The 19545-nt window shown below is 42.5% G+C and overlaps 1 protein-coding gene across 2 annotated transcripts in view; it reads left to right on the forward strand.

Annotated features, from left to right (window-relative positions):
• Positions 1-1744: 1744 nt before the first annotated feature.
• The window catches only part of WBP4 (WW domain binding protein 4), a 38707-nt gene continuing 20906 nt past the window's right edge, over positions 1745-19545 (forward strand). The window contains exons 1-7 of one of the 2 annotated variants that reach the window (XM_034758405.1): positions 1745-1795; positions 10141-10213; positions 12507-12569; positions 12679-12802; positions 13618-13788; positions 14772-14827; positions 18636-18702. In XM_034758405.1, coding sequence (XP_034614296.1) covers positions 12694-12802; positions 13618-13788; positions 14772-14827; positions 18636-18702 — 403 coding nt within the window. In that variant the 5' untranslated portion in view covers positions 1745-1795; positions 10141-10213; positions 12507-12569; positions 12679-12693. Of the gene's footprint in view, positions 1796-1815; positions 2091-10140; positions 10214-12506; positions 12570-12678; positions 12803-13617; positions 13789-14771; positions 14828-18635; positions 18703-19545 lie in introns of those variants that run through there. The other variant, XM_034758404.1, reaches the window with a different exon arrangement.

The raw sequence follows: 19545 nt of genomic DNA on the forward strand, positions 1-19545 counted from the left end.
GTAGTCCACGAAAGCTTATGCTCTAATAAATTTGTTAGTCTCTAAGGTGCCACAAGTACTCCTGTTCTTTTTGCGGATACAGACTAACACGGCTGCTACTCTGAAACTTATAATTTTGTGTAATTGTTCTGAACTTTTATGTACCGTATATACTTGTTCATAAACCAAGAAAGAAAGAAAACCAATAACCTGGGAGTGGGGGGACCAAGCTCTAATAGCATGGGGGCCACAAGGAGGGGAGTGTTAAGACCTTTAAACTTACTCTGATCTACTTCTCCAATATACAAATAAAGATGATTATCTGCGCCATGTTTAAGATGATTCCCAGCCAACTCAATGCCTAAGAGTCATAGTTATTAAGTGATAAACATCATCAGGTCCAGATGCAGAAACAGCCAATCTGGGGCTGACATGTAGATGTATTTAGAAAGAGGCAGCAACAGCCTGCTGTCGCTGCAGTGAGTACAAACACACACACACTGTCTGGCAAACACATGGCGCAAGCACACCTTCTATTTCTCTGAGCCCAGCCTGGAGCCCTTCATTACAGGACAAGATCAAATAGTGCTGAGTGCACAGGTGCGAGTGTATGTAACTCTACAGCGCTGCACACACTACACAGGCGAAGCAGCCACCTGAAACTCCCCCAGTCCCTCTAACACTGAAAATGCCAGTCCAGAAAGCCAACCTGAACCAGGACAACTGCCATGGGGGGTTAGGGAAAGGAGTCCTGGTGAGGGGCGACATGGTGGGAGAGGATCTCGTATCGGGGGGAGAGCACCCCAGGGGAGGCGCAGAGGGTCAGGTGAGGGGAGGGGGAGTGGAGAGCACCCTGGGGAGGCACAGAGGGTCAGGTGAGAGGGGGGAAGAGTGCGGGGGGGGGCACAGAGGGTTGGCAGAGGGGAGAGCCTGGGGGGGGCACAGAGGAAAGAGGATGGTGGGAAGAGCACCCCAGGGGGACACAGAGGATCAGGTGACGGGGTGGAGAGCACACTGGGAGGGCACAGAGGATCAGGGGAAGGGGCACAGAGGATCAGGTGAGGGGAGGGCAGAGCCCCAGGGGGGCACAGAGGGTCTGGTGAGCAGGGGCGTGGGGGAGCCGAGGGGTTTGGGTCTGGTGATGGGGGGAGCTTAGGTTCTGAGGAAGGAAAGTGTGGAGTGGGGAGGTCTGGTGAAGAGGGGGAGCCTGAGGGTAGGATCTGGTGAGGGGAAGCCCGGACCACTGTGAGGGGCAATACAGGGAGGGAGGTTTGCTGAGTGGGAGCGTGGGGGGAGCCAGGGGAACAAGGGAGCCGGTGAGAGGGGAAGCGGGGGGATGTGCTGAGAGGGGGAAGCAAGGGGGATTTCTGGTGAGGGATGTGGGGGAGCACACAGCGGGGTCTGGTGACAGGGAGCAAGGGGGAGCCGGGGATCAGGGGCAGCCGGGTGAAGAGGAGAGCTGGGGCGGCCGGGTTGAGGGGGCCGATGAGAGGGCACCGGGGGGAGAGACGAGCAGGAACAGTTACCGAACTCACGAGGCTCAAACTCCACGGAAAGTTGGCGCAGCCGCGTGGGTCGCTGCGCCGCGCCCCGGCCGGGCTGCGGGCGCCTCACGTACAGCCGGGACTAGCCGGAGCCAGGCGCTCCCGTCCATGTCCCTGGTGTCATTCGCCCCGCCCGCCGAGCCCCGGGGGGGTTCCCAGCCCCGCAGCGGGACCCCCCGAGCCACGGGACGAGCGCAGCTCCCGGCCCCACCGCCCTCCCCCCGGCGCTGAAGTTCCGACGAGGCTGCCCCGCGCCTCCCGCCTCCCCCCAGGTGCGCAGCGAGTGTTGGCACGAGGGGAAGGGGCGTTAGGAGCCACCTGTAGCGCGTGCGAGTCACTCACCGAGTCGCCGTGGCTCCCTTGCTCAGCGGCTCCCCGCGGAGCGCTGATGACTGACTCTCGCGGGGGGGGGCGGGGAGCGCGGCTTGAGCCTTCTCGGCGCCCGTAGCTCCAGACCCTGTGACGGGCCAGACTGCCTCCGCTGAGTGTAGCAGCTCGGGGCGTTCGAAAGGGCCCGGCGCGCGGGGCTGGGAGCGGCGGCGGCACCCGGAGCAGAGCGGCGGCGATGTGAGTGTCTGTGAGGGGCCATCCCAACCCCCTGCCCCTGTGTGTGTGTGCGGGGGAGCAGGGAGCCTCTCCCCCGCCGTGTGCACTGAGTGGAACGGATCCTCCTCCCCAGGCACACCCCGCAGCCAGCTCCCCCCTAGTGCAGGGCAGGGGGCTGCCAGCCCCAGCATACACTCTGCTGCGGGTTTCCCGGCAGTGCACTTGCCCCGCTGGGGACCTCCCCTCCCCCTCCACAGTGCACCCCTCTCCCTAGCCCAGGGCAGCAGAGGACCCTGTCTGCTTAAACCCATCTATGCCTCAAAGTAAATCCCTCATCTGTGCCACTAATAACACCCAAGGTGATTAACAGCGAGGATTTGACAAATCTGATTCACGTCTCCCACACTTGGTGCTGTTTGTTTTGTTTCTGTGACTCTTGTCTTAGACTGTGGAAAGCAACCTGGGCAGCTTCACTTTTTGTTTCTTGTGAACTTCACTTTCTTGTGCTGCAGTCGTTGGGTGGTAAACACTGCAGAAGAGCGTTTACATTTCATTCCCTAAAACAGGACTCCTTGAGTGCCTGTGGCTCTAGATACAGTTGGTGTTGAAGAAATCAGTATAGATACATAGATTTAATACTCTTTTACATGATTGGAAACAGCAATATTTAATTTTAGCTGTTACATTTTTTTCTTACAATATTTAAGTTTTGGCTTTAATCGACTTAATAATGAGTTTAAATAGTGTGAGTCAAGTGAATAATATTTGTTCTAGCGTCCCTTTAATCTCCTTCCTTTATGTTTGTGCAATTTGCATTATTTGCTAAATATACTTAAATACAGTGCTATTTACTTCACTTAGCAATAATAGTGCTTTTGTATGGTTTCCACCACCTGTTAGGATTTCACAAATTAATTGTTCACACAACCTGAAACAGACCAGTACTTGGTTTAGAGTTTTTTTCCTTCCCTTTTATTTGTATGATGAGGTTGCCACAGTTCAGAGCAACTGTACCTGTAGTCCTGCTCCATGGTCCAACAAGCAAAGCCATACTTGGCTTCCAGCTCCTCTGTCATCCCCGCACTCAGGCAGAAACCTGCATCTCTCTCTTCCTTGAAATTGGAGTTTTTACAGGCTGCATGGTTCCCTGCTAATACTGTGTTATTCCCAGCAAACCTGAATGGCTAAACAAGCACAGATTCTGTCCTTTCTCTCTCTCCCCCCACCTCCCGAGGCTATTAAAAGTTTAATTGCCTAGTTATAAGTTACCACACATCTCATTCTAAGCAAGCTCATTTATTCTTAAAGTGATAGCATTACAGAGAAAACATAAACAATAAAAGAACCTACGTGCATGCTAATAAGCTTACCAAAATCACTCTACCCCAGCTACACAAGTGCTCAGGTAGGAGTCAGTCCTTCGCACGCACAGACTGGGTAAATCAGCCTATGTCTTTATACAGTTTGGGCCTTTCATCTCCAGTCTTGATGAATGGGTAATCAGGATACAGTGGTTTTTTTCCTCAGGGCATAGCTTCAAAAGGTTAGGTTCACATGCAGTTCAGCCAATCCACATAGTTCAGTCCTTTGATCACACAGGCCCACAATAATACATAATCTTTGCATTTAATATAATGGACTCCAAAGATACTTAAACTTAATTCAATAGGGTATTGCAGGAAATGAGTATTAGATGGTGTAGGTTGTAACCTTGGCCCTGTCCACATTAGTATCAACCATGCTAGCTACAACTGTACTTAAGGGCATGTCTATACTTGCGACTAAATTGGCACTGCTGCAGTCGATGCAGTGGTGTCAATTTAGCTGGTCTGGTGAAGACCTGCTAAGTTGATGTCAGAGTAGTCTCCCATCAAATTTGTACTCCAGCTCCCCGAGAAGCGTAAGGTAAATATGCAGGAGAGCATTTCCCTTCGACACAGCACAGTGTAGACACCGCTGTAAGTCAACCTAAGTTATGTTAAAAGCAACAAAGAGGGTATTCACCCATGAAAGCTTATGCTCCAATACGTCTGTTAGTCTGTAAGGTGCCACAAGACTCTTTGTTGCTTTTTACAGAGCCAGACTAACACGGCTACCCCTCTGATACTTGACACCATCTAAGTTATGTTGACTTCCATTACATAACTCAACGTAACTGAAATAGCATAATTTAGGTCAACTTTACAGCTTTAGTGTAGACTAGCCCTAACTGTAATTATTGCTAGCATTGTTATTGCACAGTTCCCCAACATTGTGCACTGTTTTTGTTTTTTGTTTGTTTGAGAAGCAGGCTAGATCCTGTAGCTCAGTCTACACAGTGGAATCCCTGTGCCGCCACAGAGACTTAGTGAGTTCAGTGGAGCTCCATGTGTGTGCAAGGATATGACTGCACTGATTCAGTTGTGAATTTCAGCTTATGTACTGCTGTAGATGTTATAATGCTTTACATAATAGAAAAACTGACTTTTAAAATAATTTACAATCCAAGGCCCTAATCCACACAGATAGACCCTGCACCAGCCCAGACCCATTATATGGGCACAAACATCCTCCTATGGAAATTGTCCTGCAAGATAGGTGCCTGTGTTATTTTATTTCTTTGGAATTATACAGTAATAAAAAGGGGAGGAGGGGAATGTTGAATGGAAACAAATTATAGTTAAGAAATAAAATTAAATAGCATCTTATCCACTGGCAGCCCGCAGCAAAACACAAAACTCCCCTTTCCTATGCAGTTATAACCCTCATCAAATCCCACCCTCTGCCACAGCCCACATAAATTGATGCATCTTGCAGCATGCCTGAAGGCCAATAGATCCAGGGTCATTTTGGACAGGGTTGGGAACGGGAGAGCTTGTTCCTGACCTGTTGTTTACGGAAAAGGCTCTACCATCAGCCCCCCTCTCTTTTAAATCAAGAGGTATACAGTTGCAGCACTGTCTACAGGTTTTTGATAACAGTGATACAATGTTCATGTCTTTTCCCAGGAAAAAGGCTGGGTAATCTTTAGTCAAATAGCACTGTGAATTTAGAATTATTTCTGTTAAAGAAATTAGGCAAGTTGGGATAAATATCTCATAAAGCTCGATTGGTGCCTCCTAGTTTTAGCATCCTGAGCAGGTAAACTTGTATTGTCAGCTCAGCTGAAAATTCAGGATACACATTGAAATGAGAGAGAGATTTCAAGGTGAGACTAGTACACAATAGGTGAAATCCTGACCCCCTGGAAGTCAATGTAAATGTTCCCATTGACTCGGAGCTTGATTTTTGCCCCATGTCCTTGCCTGCAAGTCCCAAGACTATGCTTCCTCTGCCATTTTGAGGAGCAGCTATTGAGTGAAGATGCTGTGAAAGCTTTCCCTGGGGTGGGCAGTTGTGGCCTTTGACCTGGACCCCTGCTCACAGTACTAGGAGAACTTGTTCCCTCCTGGCTTCTAGAGGTCTGTTCAATCCTAATTTTAAAGCCCAATCCAATCCTGAATAGATCACAGCCAGTCCAAATCTGAGCCCATCAAGTTGTTTCTATACCTGACCCAACCCGAACCTTGTAGTTGGGTGGTCCCATCGGGTCTTGGCTGGATTGCAAGCCTCACTGTAGCCCATGGCTCCCTACACCCACTGTGCCAAACTCTAGGCCTGGAGCCCTGCGCCCCCTGCCCTGTCTCCAGTCCTACATTCTGCTGTACCCTGTGAGAGGCTCCATCAATGCCACTACTGGGCACAGATATGTCACACTCCACCAGGGCTCTTTCCTGCAGGACTGGGATGGCCTGTCCTAGATGTGCCCCTCCAGGGAGATTGGCCATCAGGCAGCAGCTCTGGGTAGCCCAGCACTCTGCCCACGGGGCTTCCAAAGGTTGCCAGTCCCTGCTCTACAGGCTTCCTCTCCCACACCCTCCCAATCCTGCAAACACGTAGGGCTCGTCTATGCAGAGAAATTGACCAGAATAGCTATATATATAGGAATAACTATATAGCTAATAGTTTATTCTGCAATAGCTCCCAATGTGACTGCTCTATTCCAGAATAAAAGTGATTTCATTGCACAGTAATTAATTCATTTTGGAAGCACACTGATTATGCAATTAAAATGACTTTTTTTCTGGAATAGAGTATCCACATAGCTATTTCAGAATAACTGTTCAGTTCAATGGAACTACTCACATGCTTAAATATAAACACATACATACATCTTTGAAGAATTGGAGCCTTAGATTGTACAGGCATTTGGGGCAAGAAACTTGTCTTTAAACAGGATTGCAAAGCAGTAATTTGACACTGTATAAATAATTATATCCCCCGCAAAATGATAAAAGAACATTCAGATTGCAAAGTCAAGTGTTGAAAAGTTAGGAAATGCTGGAATAAAGATTGTTTGTGCAACTTTAACTCGCCATTTTATGTGTGCATTATGATACAGCTTTTAATTACATGATCACAAACTATCTTATCTACAGTCCAACCACCAAAGACCCTGAAAACAGTGCCTCACCTCCCTTGCCTCTACCTGGTCACTTACACAGAGTTCCATCTTGGCTGGGGTCACTCGGGCTTCTAGTTCCACCTCTTCAGAGGCAACGTGACAGGAAAGTAAGGAACACAGGCTTAGCAAAGGAATTTCTTAACCACAGCCACTTTAATCTTAAAAGACACAGAGAGTTACAGATCTCTGCAAAATAACAAAAGTTCTGAGACAAACCCTCCACTGGTTTGGTCTCACTCTTATCCCTTCTGTGAGTTTGAGGTTTCTCAGTGTTTCAGGCTGGGGGAAGGGGCAAAGCAGCTGCCACTCCCCTGGGGCTGCCAGCAGTGATTGGGTCCTGGCTGTCTGGAGACAGAAAAGCTGGAGGAGCAGACAGCTGGTGTGTGTTCCCCACCTTCCCAGGTGAGGTGGGGTTGGGCTTCAGCCCTGGGGTGGTGGGTGCAGGCTCCACCCATGGGGCTTTGGGCTCCATCCCCATCCCCTGGGCAAAAGGCTTTGGGCTCCATTCCCTGGCTATGCGGTGACGGGCTCTGGCCCCGAGCTCACCCTCCCCAATTACCCCTGGCCCGTGCTGCCTCCCCCAGTGCCCCATCGCCCTGGTGCCTCTGTAACCACTTCCCCATACAGGGCTTAATTTGTCCCTGGGCTTGCTGGGACTGAGTAAGTGTGCTGTGAAAAGTGATATTTGTATGTTTGTTCTTTTCAGTTTCCACAGCAGACTACTAGCTAACAAGTCTTAAAAAAAGAAAAGCAACCCTCCTCCCCCGCAAAAAAGGCAAAAGAAACAATAAGAAAAAAGACAAGAACATGAGAATGTGCAAAGCACCTTATTTGTGTTTTTATTCTGTTTAGATCCAGTAAGGAATAGAGACAACTGTATGTTATTTTTACTATTGAGTCTGCAAAAAACCCTACATAAATAAATTACAATGCTTTGGACATGGATATGTGCATATTTATTTGATTTTCCTGAAGTTAATTAAGTATTTTAGGAAAAATTGTCAGAGCAGCCACCAGTAAGAGTTGGTGGCCACACTCTGAGGCCACCAACATTTTTTTTGGTGAGAACCCCTGGTTTAAAGGATTTGGGACCTGGAAAATTCTGTGTTATCAGCTGTTTAGCAATGCGTACTTTCGTTAGGCAGTGAGAAAGCTAAGTCTGCACATGTTTGTCATGCTAGTCCATCTGTTATATCAAAAAACTGTTGGAGCTTATGCCAGAACAGATGCCTGATTTACATCTTTCTCTTACCGTATTGACCATTTCTGTTTCAAGTATTATTTTAACATAATATATCCAATTATCTTTGATATATGATAATTTTTTAATGTAGCATGTTTTAAAAAGAGAATAAACTTGCCTTCATGTAAACAACTTAACACTTGGTAAATGTGCACAATGCTTAACAAATTTATGCCCCAATCCCACAAACCGCTAAGCATGTGCTTAACTTTATGCACCATGGGCTTGTACCAAGCATAGCTCAGGTACAGTGAAGAGGCATGATGCTGAGGGAGCTGCTCATAGTTCCCTGGTTCTGGTGCCTGGCTCACGTGCAAGTTGGGGCCAGCCTTAACTTACTCCACTGACATGAGGTTCCTTAGGCCTAGTCTACACTAGAAATTTGTACTGCTTTAACTATACCAGTATACTTACAGTGGCATGATCCCACTAGTGTGGACACAGTTATATCAGTATAAAGGTGCTCTTCATCAATATAACTGCATCTATACTAGTGCATGTATCAGTGTAGTATATCAATTAAAAAAATCACAGTAGACCAGGCTTAAGCAACCTTTTGCCAATGGAATATTGGACACAGTGGAGCCTCACTTCACCATCGCTGGCCTGTCCCTTGCAGGACTCTGACATACCCCTTCTTGCTGTTACAGACGCTCCCCGGGTTACGCAAACCCGCACTTACAGAAAAAGTTCCACAAGTGGGGGTTTTTTTGTTTTTGTTTTTGTTTCCATAATTGTCAGTCCCCAATTTACGCAAAATTTGATTTACGCAAGGCGTTCCGGAATGGAACGCTTGCATAAGTCGGGGAGCGTCTGTATTCCAAATGGGGGAAGGGTTCTAGAGATTCTCCTTACATGGGGGATAGTCTCTGGTGACCATCTCAGTTTCCTTTAAGCGGCATGAAATTAGCTTGGTGACCAGGGAATCTGCCCCTTTTAGTAGTCCCCTAGTGGGACTACTCAGTGCATAAAATTGAACATGTGTATACGTCTTCGGAGGGTTGGGGTCATAGTTTTCACAGTTAAAATCACACATGAAATGCAATAATATTAAAGTCTGCAGCATTGCACATCCACATCCTTTATGTTTGTTATACATTTAACAACATGGGTGAAATCTTGGCTCCATTGAGGTCAATAGGAATTTTGTGTTTGACTTCAGTGAAGCCAAGATTTCAGCTGTAGGCCCCGGTCCCACCCTTAAATTTGCTAGCACAGACTCCAGTGCCTGTGCAGAGCCCCTTTGACTCCTACAGGATGTAATGGCAGAATGGAGTCATGTCTGGTAACCTACTAAATGACGCATTTATTAAGGAAAACAAGAATAGAATATACATATGGGTAATGTAGCAGAGTTAATAGTTTAGGAACCTCGTCTCTTTCATTTCTTGACTTTTGGTGACTTTAGCACTTTTTTGGATTTTTATGTATTTTCTTTTTTAGAAGATAGAGAGTCCCACATAATATACTACTTGAAGTTTTTTAATGTGTAGTCCTTTAACAGTGCTGTTAATACTCATTCACTTCAAAGAATACAGCCTTAAAAGTGAAACTATTCCTCTACCTCCTAAAAGTTAACCAGGGATTATCCTGGGGATTCACTTTCCATTTGTTAAAAGAATTAGAGATGGTTTAGGAACAACTTCTCAACTAAGAGAGAAGGTCCAAGAGGTGCTCTGGACCTGCTCTCTAATTGCCTATTTCAAAATTTCCATTTTGGGACATAACTAGAATCTATTCCATATCTGTTCCAGAATCCTTTGCACAGTTTTGAGTTGTCCAAAAATATCTCTTTCTCTCTCCCCAAAATATTTAAATTCATTGTACTATATAGCCAAATTACGTATTTATATTATGTTGATAGTTTAAAAAATATCCAAGTCTACATTTTTATTGCAGATATCATGAATTGTGCATTCCCCACTGTTATGTATTCAATAAGCCTACCTACTGCAGCTGTTAATATTTGGAAGGTTATCTGACTACAGAAGCACCAAAAACATAATTTCTGTTGTAAGTGAAGGCTTTGGGTCTGTAGAAATTTTTGCAAAGCCACAGGTAACAGCTTGGGCACAATCCCTAAGTTGAGAACTTCTGATCTGTTTTGTGAAACAGTGGAAGTCATTAATAAATATTGTTTTTGACCTAGAATAGCCACTCTAAACTGTCCACAAAAACTTGTGCAGAAGAAATCCTTGACAGCACAGCCAAGCACCATGGCAAGGCTGGACTTGGTTTCTGATGCTCTCTGTTTCAGAACTTTTTGCTTTGGTTATTTTGTTTCTGATTATGCATAAATCTACCTAATTTTTTTCTAATTTGTTTATTTGTTTGTTTATGTTTAGGGCTGATTACTGGAAATCACAGCCAAAGAAATTCTGTGGTTACTGCAAGTGCTGGATAGCAGACAACAAGCCTGTATGTTGGTCTAGTTAGTGTAATATTACTGATTCTGAAGTACTAGAATTTGAATTATAGGCGTTTAAAATATTTTTTTAGTATTGTTTACTGACATGTAAATTAATGTTTAAATAGTGTTTGTTTATTTTAAATATGCCTTTTTAAGCCATGTTAGCTATAAAACTAGGGGAAAAAAGACTTGCAAATTAAGACCTGGATCCTGCATTAAGAATCTCCTGTACTCCATGGACCTCAATCCAAGACTGGAGCCCTAGGGCTTGATCCTACATTCCTTATTCATGTGTAAAAGGTCTGGAGAATCAAGTTCCATTTTCTCAGGCTCCATAATTTGAATTTTGCTCCACCTTGAAGCAAGGTTGGCTTTTCCTGGGAAAAACTAGCCTGGACAAGGCACTGGTAAATACCGGTGTAAACCCAGTTTAACTGGGAAAAATAAAATTATTCTTAGAATATACTAATGAAAATTACTGAAAAATATTTACAAATATGATAATAGTTTTGCAGTATATATCATATGTATATAATACTGAAAACTGAAATATGAGTCATGACATGTATAATATCCTTGAGAAAATACTGAACCAAAATGTATACAGACATTCCAAAGTTCAGTATTATATTACCTGTATTAGTATTACCCCTACTGCAGTTTTACTTTTTATTTGTACAACCCTAAATTAATCTCCAAATCTACTTCCTTATTGAATTTGATAATTTGAATGTGTAACTAAAATGAAATGTGATGTGGTGTGCCTCAATGAAACAGTTTTTAAAACAGAAAAGGTCTTGAACTGGGACTAACTAGTTTTTCCTGGTGCAGTAAAAACCATGATTTTACCTAGTAAAAAACACCCAGGTAAATGCCATGCACATCATTGTCTTGAAGCTTTGCCTCTGTGCAGATCTTCTAAAGTCTACAGGACCTGTTGTAGACCTTAGAATGTCAACAGAATCCACAAGAGCATAGTAGTGTTGCCTCCCTTCTGCAGTCCTTCTAAAGTTTGTGCTCTAAGCACTTAAGACCAAATTATCACTTTGAGCATGCACCATTTGCCATGTTGGTATGCCAGGCCTCCAGAAGTACTTTTGAGCCTTGTTTGTCAGCAAATACACTAGCACCTGGATTAGGAGGTGATTCCTACAACCCCAAGAGCTCCTAAACTCCCCACGGCTTTCGCACCACACCTCCCTCAGTGCTCCTGCAGGACTCCTAAGCTCTTCAGGCTTCTGTTTCCCCTATTCTATCTGGCAGCCTTTTTGGTTTAGAGGCTCTCCAATTGTCTTCCTAAATTATCTGCATCCTACTCCCAGTCCGCCTGATCTCCTAGGTTACATACCTTGATTTCTGCTCCCAATCTCAGATTTGCTTAACTACAGAGTTTTTAAAGACCTCAAGAGCTCGGTGGATCTTAATATGATCTTCATGAGTCCCATAAGTTCCTATTGATCCACTAAGGTCTATGGCAGGGGTCGGCAACCTCTGGCACGTGGCTCGCCAGGGTAAGCACCTGGGCGGTCCGGGGCCAGTTTGTTTACCTGCCGTGTCGGCAGGTTCGGCCGATCGTGGCTCCCACTGGCCGCACTTCGCCTTCCCAGGCCAATGGGTACGGCGGGAAGCCGTGGCCAGCACATCCCTCGGCCCGCGCCACTTCTTGCAGCCCCCATTGGCCTGGGACGGTGAACCGCGGCCAGTGGGAGCCGCAATCGGCCGAACCTGCTGCATCAGCAGGTAAACAAACTGGCCCGGCCCACCAGGGTGCTTACCCTGGCAAGCCGCGTGCCAGAGGTTGCCGACCCCTGGTCTATGGTAAGTCTTATAGACTTGGAAGGTAAAGGGGAGTGGAAATTGAGATATGAATCCTGGGGGCATAGAAGGGAGCTAGAGAACCGTGGGCCATGCAAAACTCCCAAACCAAACAGGGGTCCCTGCTCTTTAATTTGTTTAATATATATATTTTTTTAAATTAAAACCCCATACAAACCATCTGATGTCACTGAGACCCAGTCAATATAAAACTTCACCATGCCATTTTTCAGAATATAACTGCACTTCCATTCTTTCTACTGCTGGGTTTCTTTTATGTTTAAACTTTACTTTGTATTTCCTAAGTTTCTAATGGTTGGATTTTTTCATAACAATTTTTACCTACGTTGGGTACATTCAGTCTTAACTCCAGCTTAACTAAGTTTTTCTTCTTGTCTGTGTATATATTTGTAGTTTACCAAAGGAAATTAATTTCCTGCAAATTATTTTTTTATTGTATTTTAATTTACTTTTTTTCTCTTTAAGAGCATTGAATTTCATGAAAGGGGAAAGAACCATAAGGAAAATGTGGCAAAGAAAATTAGTGAGGTAAATTGAATTTTTCCTTTTTTCTCTAAACATTTAATGTTTTATCTCTTTTATTTATGACGTTGGTCTATTTCTTCTCCCCTCCTCCCCCCTTTTTTTTAAATTGTAGATTAAAAAGAAAAGTATGGAAAAGGCAAAAGAAGAAGAAAAAATGTCAAAGGAATTCGCAGCAATGGAGGAAGCTGCACTGAAAGCATATCAGGAGGATCTGAAAAGGCTTGGAGTTAAGTCAGGTAGTTCCTGTAGCTGCCAGAAAAGGCTTGAAGGCAGCAATAGAGATAATATTGAACAGGATTTTCTTTTGTATTAGTTTTGCAGAAACTCCAGAATTGTGTTTACATTGGCAAAAATGGGACATATAATTTGCCACAGTGTTAGCAATAGTGGAAGCTGTGAAGTTGTGTAAGCAGGGTTTTTACCGTCATGTCTTCTAACCCCTCAGGACACTTCAGGTGATAGAAAAAGTGCCTAAGCACTATCTACTGTACAGTTTCTATTATTACAGTTACTGGTGGAGCTGCAACAGTCATTAATTATGGGTCCCAATTTTCCCAATGGAGACAAGTGCATAGCTAATAGTTGAGCTTGCATCCATCACTTAACTGAGTCCTTTTTTCTTCTTTTAATCTCCTCCCATTTTAAAGTTGAGCAGGTGCTTTTGTTCTGTTACCATGAGGGTAAACCACCATTTTTTTAATTAGTCCTGTTAGTTTGAACCCTCCATGGAGACTGTCTCTTCCATAACTCTTCTTGTTTCTAGCTTCTGTTGACTCCATGCTCAATAGCACTGAGGTAATCCTTGAATTTAGATTTTTTAGCTTGTTTCTCCTGGTGATTCTCAGACTGATTCATAATAGTATAGTGTTATACTAGAAAAGCTTTTGATATCTCGGCTCTCTGTGAGCTGAGGGGTGAAAACATTATCTACTATCATGAAAGAAGAAACTACTTTGGACTAAGTTGATATTTGCTGTTGCCTGTATGAGGAATGCCCAATAAGTAAATTCTGATTATAACTCTGAAAAATATGGGTGTTATTTTCTTTAAGATTCTATAGGTCCCAGTTCAACACAAAGTAAACAGGAGGAAAAGAAAGAAAAGAAGGAAAAGAAAAAAAAGAGAAAAGACACCTCAGAAGCGTCATCAGATGAAACAAAGGAATGGGTGCAAGGACTTTCCCCTGAGGGTTACATGTATTACTACAATACTGTAACCGGAGGTAAATAATGTCAAGGAACAAATATTGATCTAATTATTCCCTCTGAACAAAGCAGGGCGCCATACACTTTGCTAGCCTTCCACTATCTGTGTTGATAGGTTGATTATTAGTGTGTGGACAATTATATATTATAAAGTCATGACTTTTATAATTATGTGAGAGTGTCCAGAGCTTAAGATTTTTGTTAATCAGTAAATAACTGGAGAACTCATGGACATTCCTAGAAGTTCTTGACACCCTACAAAGATTATATTTAAATGCACAGAAGGGCAATCCCCTCTCCACCCCCACCCAAAAAAGGGCAATCAGAATCCACTTTATCAGGGCTCAGGTATAAAATGGGTAATTATTTGAGTACCAATAGTATCTCAAGGTAAATGAGATAATGAGATTAGACTATGATTACTGGGTTTCTTGTTTACCTGCACAGGATTAAACTGGTCACCTTATTTGGGGTCAGGAACACAGTGTGTTGATAGGGCCTTAATGAATGTGTTTGCTGTGGAGCACTGAAGGGGTCCTATATTATGATTAGATGGGTAATCTCACACGGTTTCTCTTAGGCACTGACATTGGTGTAATTCTCAGTCCTTCCTAACTTCCAAACCGTAAAAGTCTTCTGTTTCTCAGTCTCTCTTGGCTGATTGTCCTATAAGAAGATATTTTAAATGTACTATAACTATATATCAACTATAATGCAATAGAAATTTACAAGTCATAGTAGGACAGATTGTCATATCCTTACTCCACATTTAGTTTCAGTTACTTCAGTGGGACTACTCTTGGGTTACTGTTCAGTGGAGTAAGAGGATCACAATCTGACCCAGTGTGATTTCTTTTTAGATGAGTAATACATATATTAGTGATGCATGGGTGAGCATACACAACTGCAATATGTTCTAGTAAACTATTTGTCATAATAGTTGATAGTAAAAATTGAAATGGTTTTATAAATGATAAATGAAATATGTTTCTGTTTAAAGAATCACAGTGGGAGAAACCTGAAGGATTTCGAGACAACTCTCGAAACTCACAAATGGTAATCAAATGTTATCTGTACTACTTCTTTGTTCTTATGGCTTTCTTTACAAAACTTTTTGCTGCCTAATTGACTTATCTCTCATGCATGTATTATTCATAATACTGAATTCAAACAACCTACATTTTGTGGATCTTAGAAAAATATATTGTAGCTTGAATACATAGAGCTGTGAAACCTACAGTTAAGGTTAAAACTCAGCTTTCATTACCAACTCCTGTTTTCAGTTGCAGATAACTTTTTTAAAATTATTCTTTTGGAGTCAAACTTTTGATGCTGTGTTTCAGCCAAAAAAGCTGAATCTTTCTGTAAAAAATCAAGCAAATCCTGTTCCGCCTTTTGCAAATTAGTCAACGCAGTAAAAAAATTATATGTTCACATTTTAAAATAATTCATAAGATTCTTTTGCTTGGAAATGGCTAATGTTTTAAACTTTTTATATGTGGCTAGTTCTCCTTTTGGAAACATTTGTAGGGTATACATGCAGTGTGTGTGTGTGTGTGTGTGTGTGTGTGTGTGTACACGCGCCCAAAAACTATGTTAAAAGAATGTTAATGTTTCAAAATCAAGCACTCAAAAGTTAAGAAATGCCAGAATTAAGTTTGCCTGAGCAATTCCATCTATAAACAATTTAAAAATTTGCTTGTTTCTTTTATGCAGATTAAATAACTTCTATTCATTTTTTGAAACATTAATTGGAGTAAATCCTATGCAACTATGTAGTGCAGTATTTGTGGAACTCCACAGTGCTGCATATATGTGTTTCTTGCAGCTATATAGTTGCACAGTTGTGTTTTTAATTCAGCTCCCTGATTTTAGAGTTAAAGTTTCAGCATATCTAAGGTAGTGTTGCAGTTTATGGAGTTGTACAAAATGCTGCAGAATCGTTATTTTCTAGTTTAAACTACACTGAGGAAATTAAATGGGAAAACTAATAATAAATAATGTGTGTTAAAATTGCAAACAAAAGATAAGCAAACGAAGTAGGAAATTCTAAAAGCAATGGCGCCTTCCCCATGTTGTATGTATGCTGGATTACTAGTTAGGTTCTGAGATTCTCCTTGCTTTACAGCCAGCAGAAAGTTAACTTCCTGAAGAAAGAAGGAGAAAGAGCTTTGTGTAGCTCGAAAGTTTGTCTCTCTTTCACCAACAGAAGTTGGTCCAATAAAGATATTACCTCACCTACTTTATCTCTCTGTATGTCCATCAGCATTTATATATCTCTTAACTTATAACTAAACTTCAGAAAGTTAACTTTTTGCTTAGACCTCACACAAACATACAGGGTGGAGTAATAAACCAGGGCTGTGTACTGAAGTTTAACTACTATAGTGGTAAGAGCTATATAAATGCTGATAGATGTAGAGAGAGACAAGGTGGGTGAGGTAATATCTTTTATTGGACCAACTTCTGGTGATGAGAGAGAGACAAGCTTTCGAGCTACACAGAGCTCTTCTTCCTTCTTCAGGTTAACCTCCTCTATCTAAAGAAGTTTTGTCTCACCCAGTCTGCAGTGTTTTCCACAAAGGCTGGTTGTGATCTTGTTTTCTTGAATGCAAACGTGCTGTCCGTTAACTTCCGATGGGCAGGATGAGGGGGTGTCTTCTTTGCCTTCTACATATACCTCCAAAGTTCATTGTGGTACATGTGGCTTGTTTTTCCTGTGTGCTGCTTCCCTGTTGACTTCACATCTCTTTGATAACATTTAACTTTGTATGTTAGTGGACATCCATTGTGTTAGTGTGCAATACTTAATTTACATCCCGACAGAGAGAGATACATACACCTCTACCCCGATATAACACGACCCGATATAACACGAATTCGGATATAACGCGGTAAAGCAGCGCTCCGGGGGGGGTGGGGCTGCGCACTCCGGTGGATCAAAGCAAGTTCGATATAACGCGGTTTCACCTATAACGCAGTAAGATATTTTGTCTCCCGAGGACAGCGTTATATCAGGGTAGAGGTGTATCTTACCTCCTGGCTGGAGGACAACCTGTTTGTCACCTCTGCTGGTGAATAATGCCTTGCTACAGTCTTCAAAAACATATTTTGTGTGTGTGTCTGTGTGTGTTAGAGAAGTATTTTGTTTGTGTGAAGTCTGTATGTGTAACTCCTTACAAAGTATCCGTACATACATTTCACAATGATGTTAATGACCAATGTGACTCCAGCTTTCATTCAAGATTCATATTCTTTGGTGAACCAGAATGTACATACCAGAATCAAGATATTCCTGTAACCCCCCTGACAGTTGGCATTAAGGGGTTCTTGGGTCATACCATGCTTAACGTTAAGCATATGCTTAAGTGCTCTGCTGGATCATGCCCATAATGCATTGCATAGCTTTAATAGATCATGCTATAATAGAAAGGGCCAAGTTACGCCACAGGCTATTTTTTGTTGTCTGCTTTCTAGTTATGCACAGCAATTTTTCTTTTGTTTCCTCTTATGTAAACTAATGCACTGTAAAACCACAAGAATAAAACCTTGAGGAAACGTGTTCATAAGGGGCTGTTTTTCTTCTCTGAATCAGCTGATTTCATTTCACCAGCATACATACAAAGATTTCTATATAGCAGGGGTCGGCAACCTTCGGCACTTGGCCCATCAGGGTAATCCGCTGGTGGGCCGCGAGACATTTTGTTTACGTTGACCATCTGCAGTCACGGCCCCCCTCATGGCCTGCCAGCGGATTACCCTGATGGGCCATGTGCCGAAGGTTGCCAACCCCTGCTATATATAGTATGTGCAAAAATGTTACAAAGCAAGTCTTAATTTTTCATTTTCTTGACTTTTTAAAAAAATGCAGTCTAGCATTGCATGAAGTTAAGACTGTGGTGTATGTGATTAATTATAATCCCACATATATTAATGTAAAAATAACATTGTAGGCTAGATCAGTGTGCAGCTTAAGGGAAATTTCAAAGGTTCATGTCCAGTATGCACTTCTTAAACAGTCATGACTTTGTTAGTAGTGTCGTGTGAAAATTAATATATTTTCCAAATAAGGAAATGCCTTAGTCCTCAGTGAGGACGATGTTCATGTCAAGTTTCAGTCTTCAGCCATTGTTGCTAAGCCCTGTGTTGGAAGGAAGGAAGACAAGTGTTGGCTTATTTTTGTTTTCAGTTTGGAGTAGGGTTTGTTCAAGTTGTTTTTCTCCAACCCTCACAAAACTTTAAATCTGCTAGATGAATTTTTCTCAGACTTTCTGAGAACTTTTCTGTTAACTTTAGGTCAGAAACCAACTATTGAAAATGTCAACTCAAGCAGTAAAAACAATGAGGAGTCCTTGTGGCACCTTAGAGACTAACAAATAAATTTTAGTCTCTAAGGTGCCACAAGGACTCTTCATTGTTTTTGCTGATACAGACTAACACGACTACCCCTCTGAGACTCAAGCAGTGAATATTTTGGAAAGCCACAAGCATGTGAAAATAATAATGGGTTAAGTTGTAATTTCAACTGTTTGGCAACCTTAACTACAGTGATTGCTACTGAGCATCCTATTTTTAAAAACTAACTATTTGTATATATGTGTGAAATATGTGTACCTGTAGAGTGTCTGTGTGCATGTTTGCACATGTATTACTTTAAGTTATAAGGTCCCTATCTAACTCCCAGCAGAGTCAATGGGGAATTTTTCCAAAAACTTTAATATGAGTTGGAGCAGGCCCTAAAAACATCATAATTATCATGACTGGAAAGTACTGGAGGGCTGAATATCTTTATAGTTTGTCAGCAATTATTTGGTTAGTCATTAAAATTTATTCCACTAATTTACTTTCTGTGTGTTTTCATTAGACAGGAGTATGGGTGGAAGGAGTCAGTGAAGATGGTCAGACCTACTATTATAATACAGAGACAGGAGGTAAGCAACATAGATTTCACAATTGAGCTCTTGTCTTGAAAGAGATGGTTTGGTTTTGTTTCTTGTTTTTAATAAAACTTTCTTAGAACTATTTCAAACTTTTGAATCTTTTGAAAATGTAGTAATGGCTAAATTATGCCTGTTGCTTAATTCAGCGTTTCCCTCAGCTGAGAATCATCTGATGCTTTATGCTTTGTTAAACCACTCCTAGTTTTGTTGGCCTACAGGCAAATCCTTGATGGCATGCAAACATAATAATTTCATAAATGTCTACCCATTCAGTTTGTAACTGTGAAGTATGGGTAGTCCATATACATAATTTTATTTAAAAAAATCTTTGTTTGGAAACCAAAGAGGGATAGGCTCTTGTTTTGTTTTGTTTTTTTGCTGTAACTTTAGTGCTACAATTATTGTTGTTGTTATTATTATTATTATTTATATTATAGTAGTGCCTAGGAGTCCCAGTCATGGACCAGTAACTCATTGTGCTAGATGCTGTACAAAAAACAGTCCCTGCCCCAAAGAGCTTACAATCTAAGTATAGGACTAGAGACAACAGATGGATACAGACAAACCGATGGGGGAGTATAAGGATACACTGAGACAATATTGGTCAACATGATAGGCTCTTGTCTCAGGATGCCAGCAACCTAGTTGTTGTCAATTTTTTTGCAGGCTTCCTGGCAAAAGAGTTTGAAGGGGGATTTAGTTTTGTGGATGTTTGCAGGGAGATTCTCTCAAGCATGAGTGGCAGCATGGGAGAAAGCATGCGGGTGCTTGTTTTGAAAATGTAACAAGTGGGCAATGGAGGCTGGCATCTTGGACCGATCAGAGGAAGGAGTC

Source organism: Trachemys scripta, chromosome 1 (genome assembly GCF_013100865.1).
Source record: "Trachemys scripta elegans isolate TJP31775 chromosome 1, CAS_Tse_1.0, whole genome shotgun sequence".
NCBI lineage: Eukaryota > Metazoa > Chordata > Testudines > Emydidae > Trachemys > Trachemys scripta.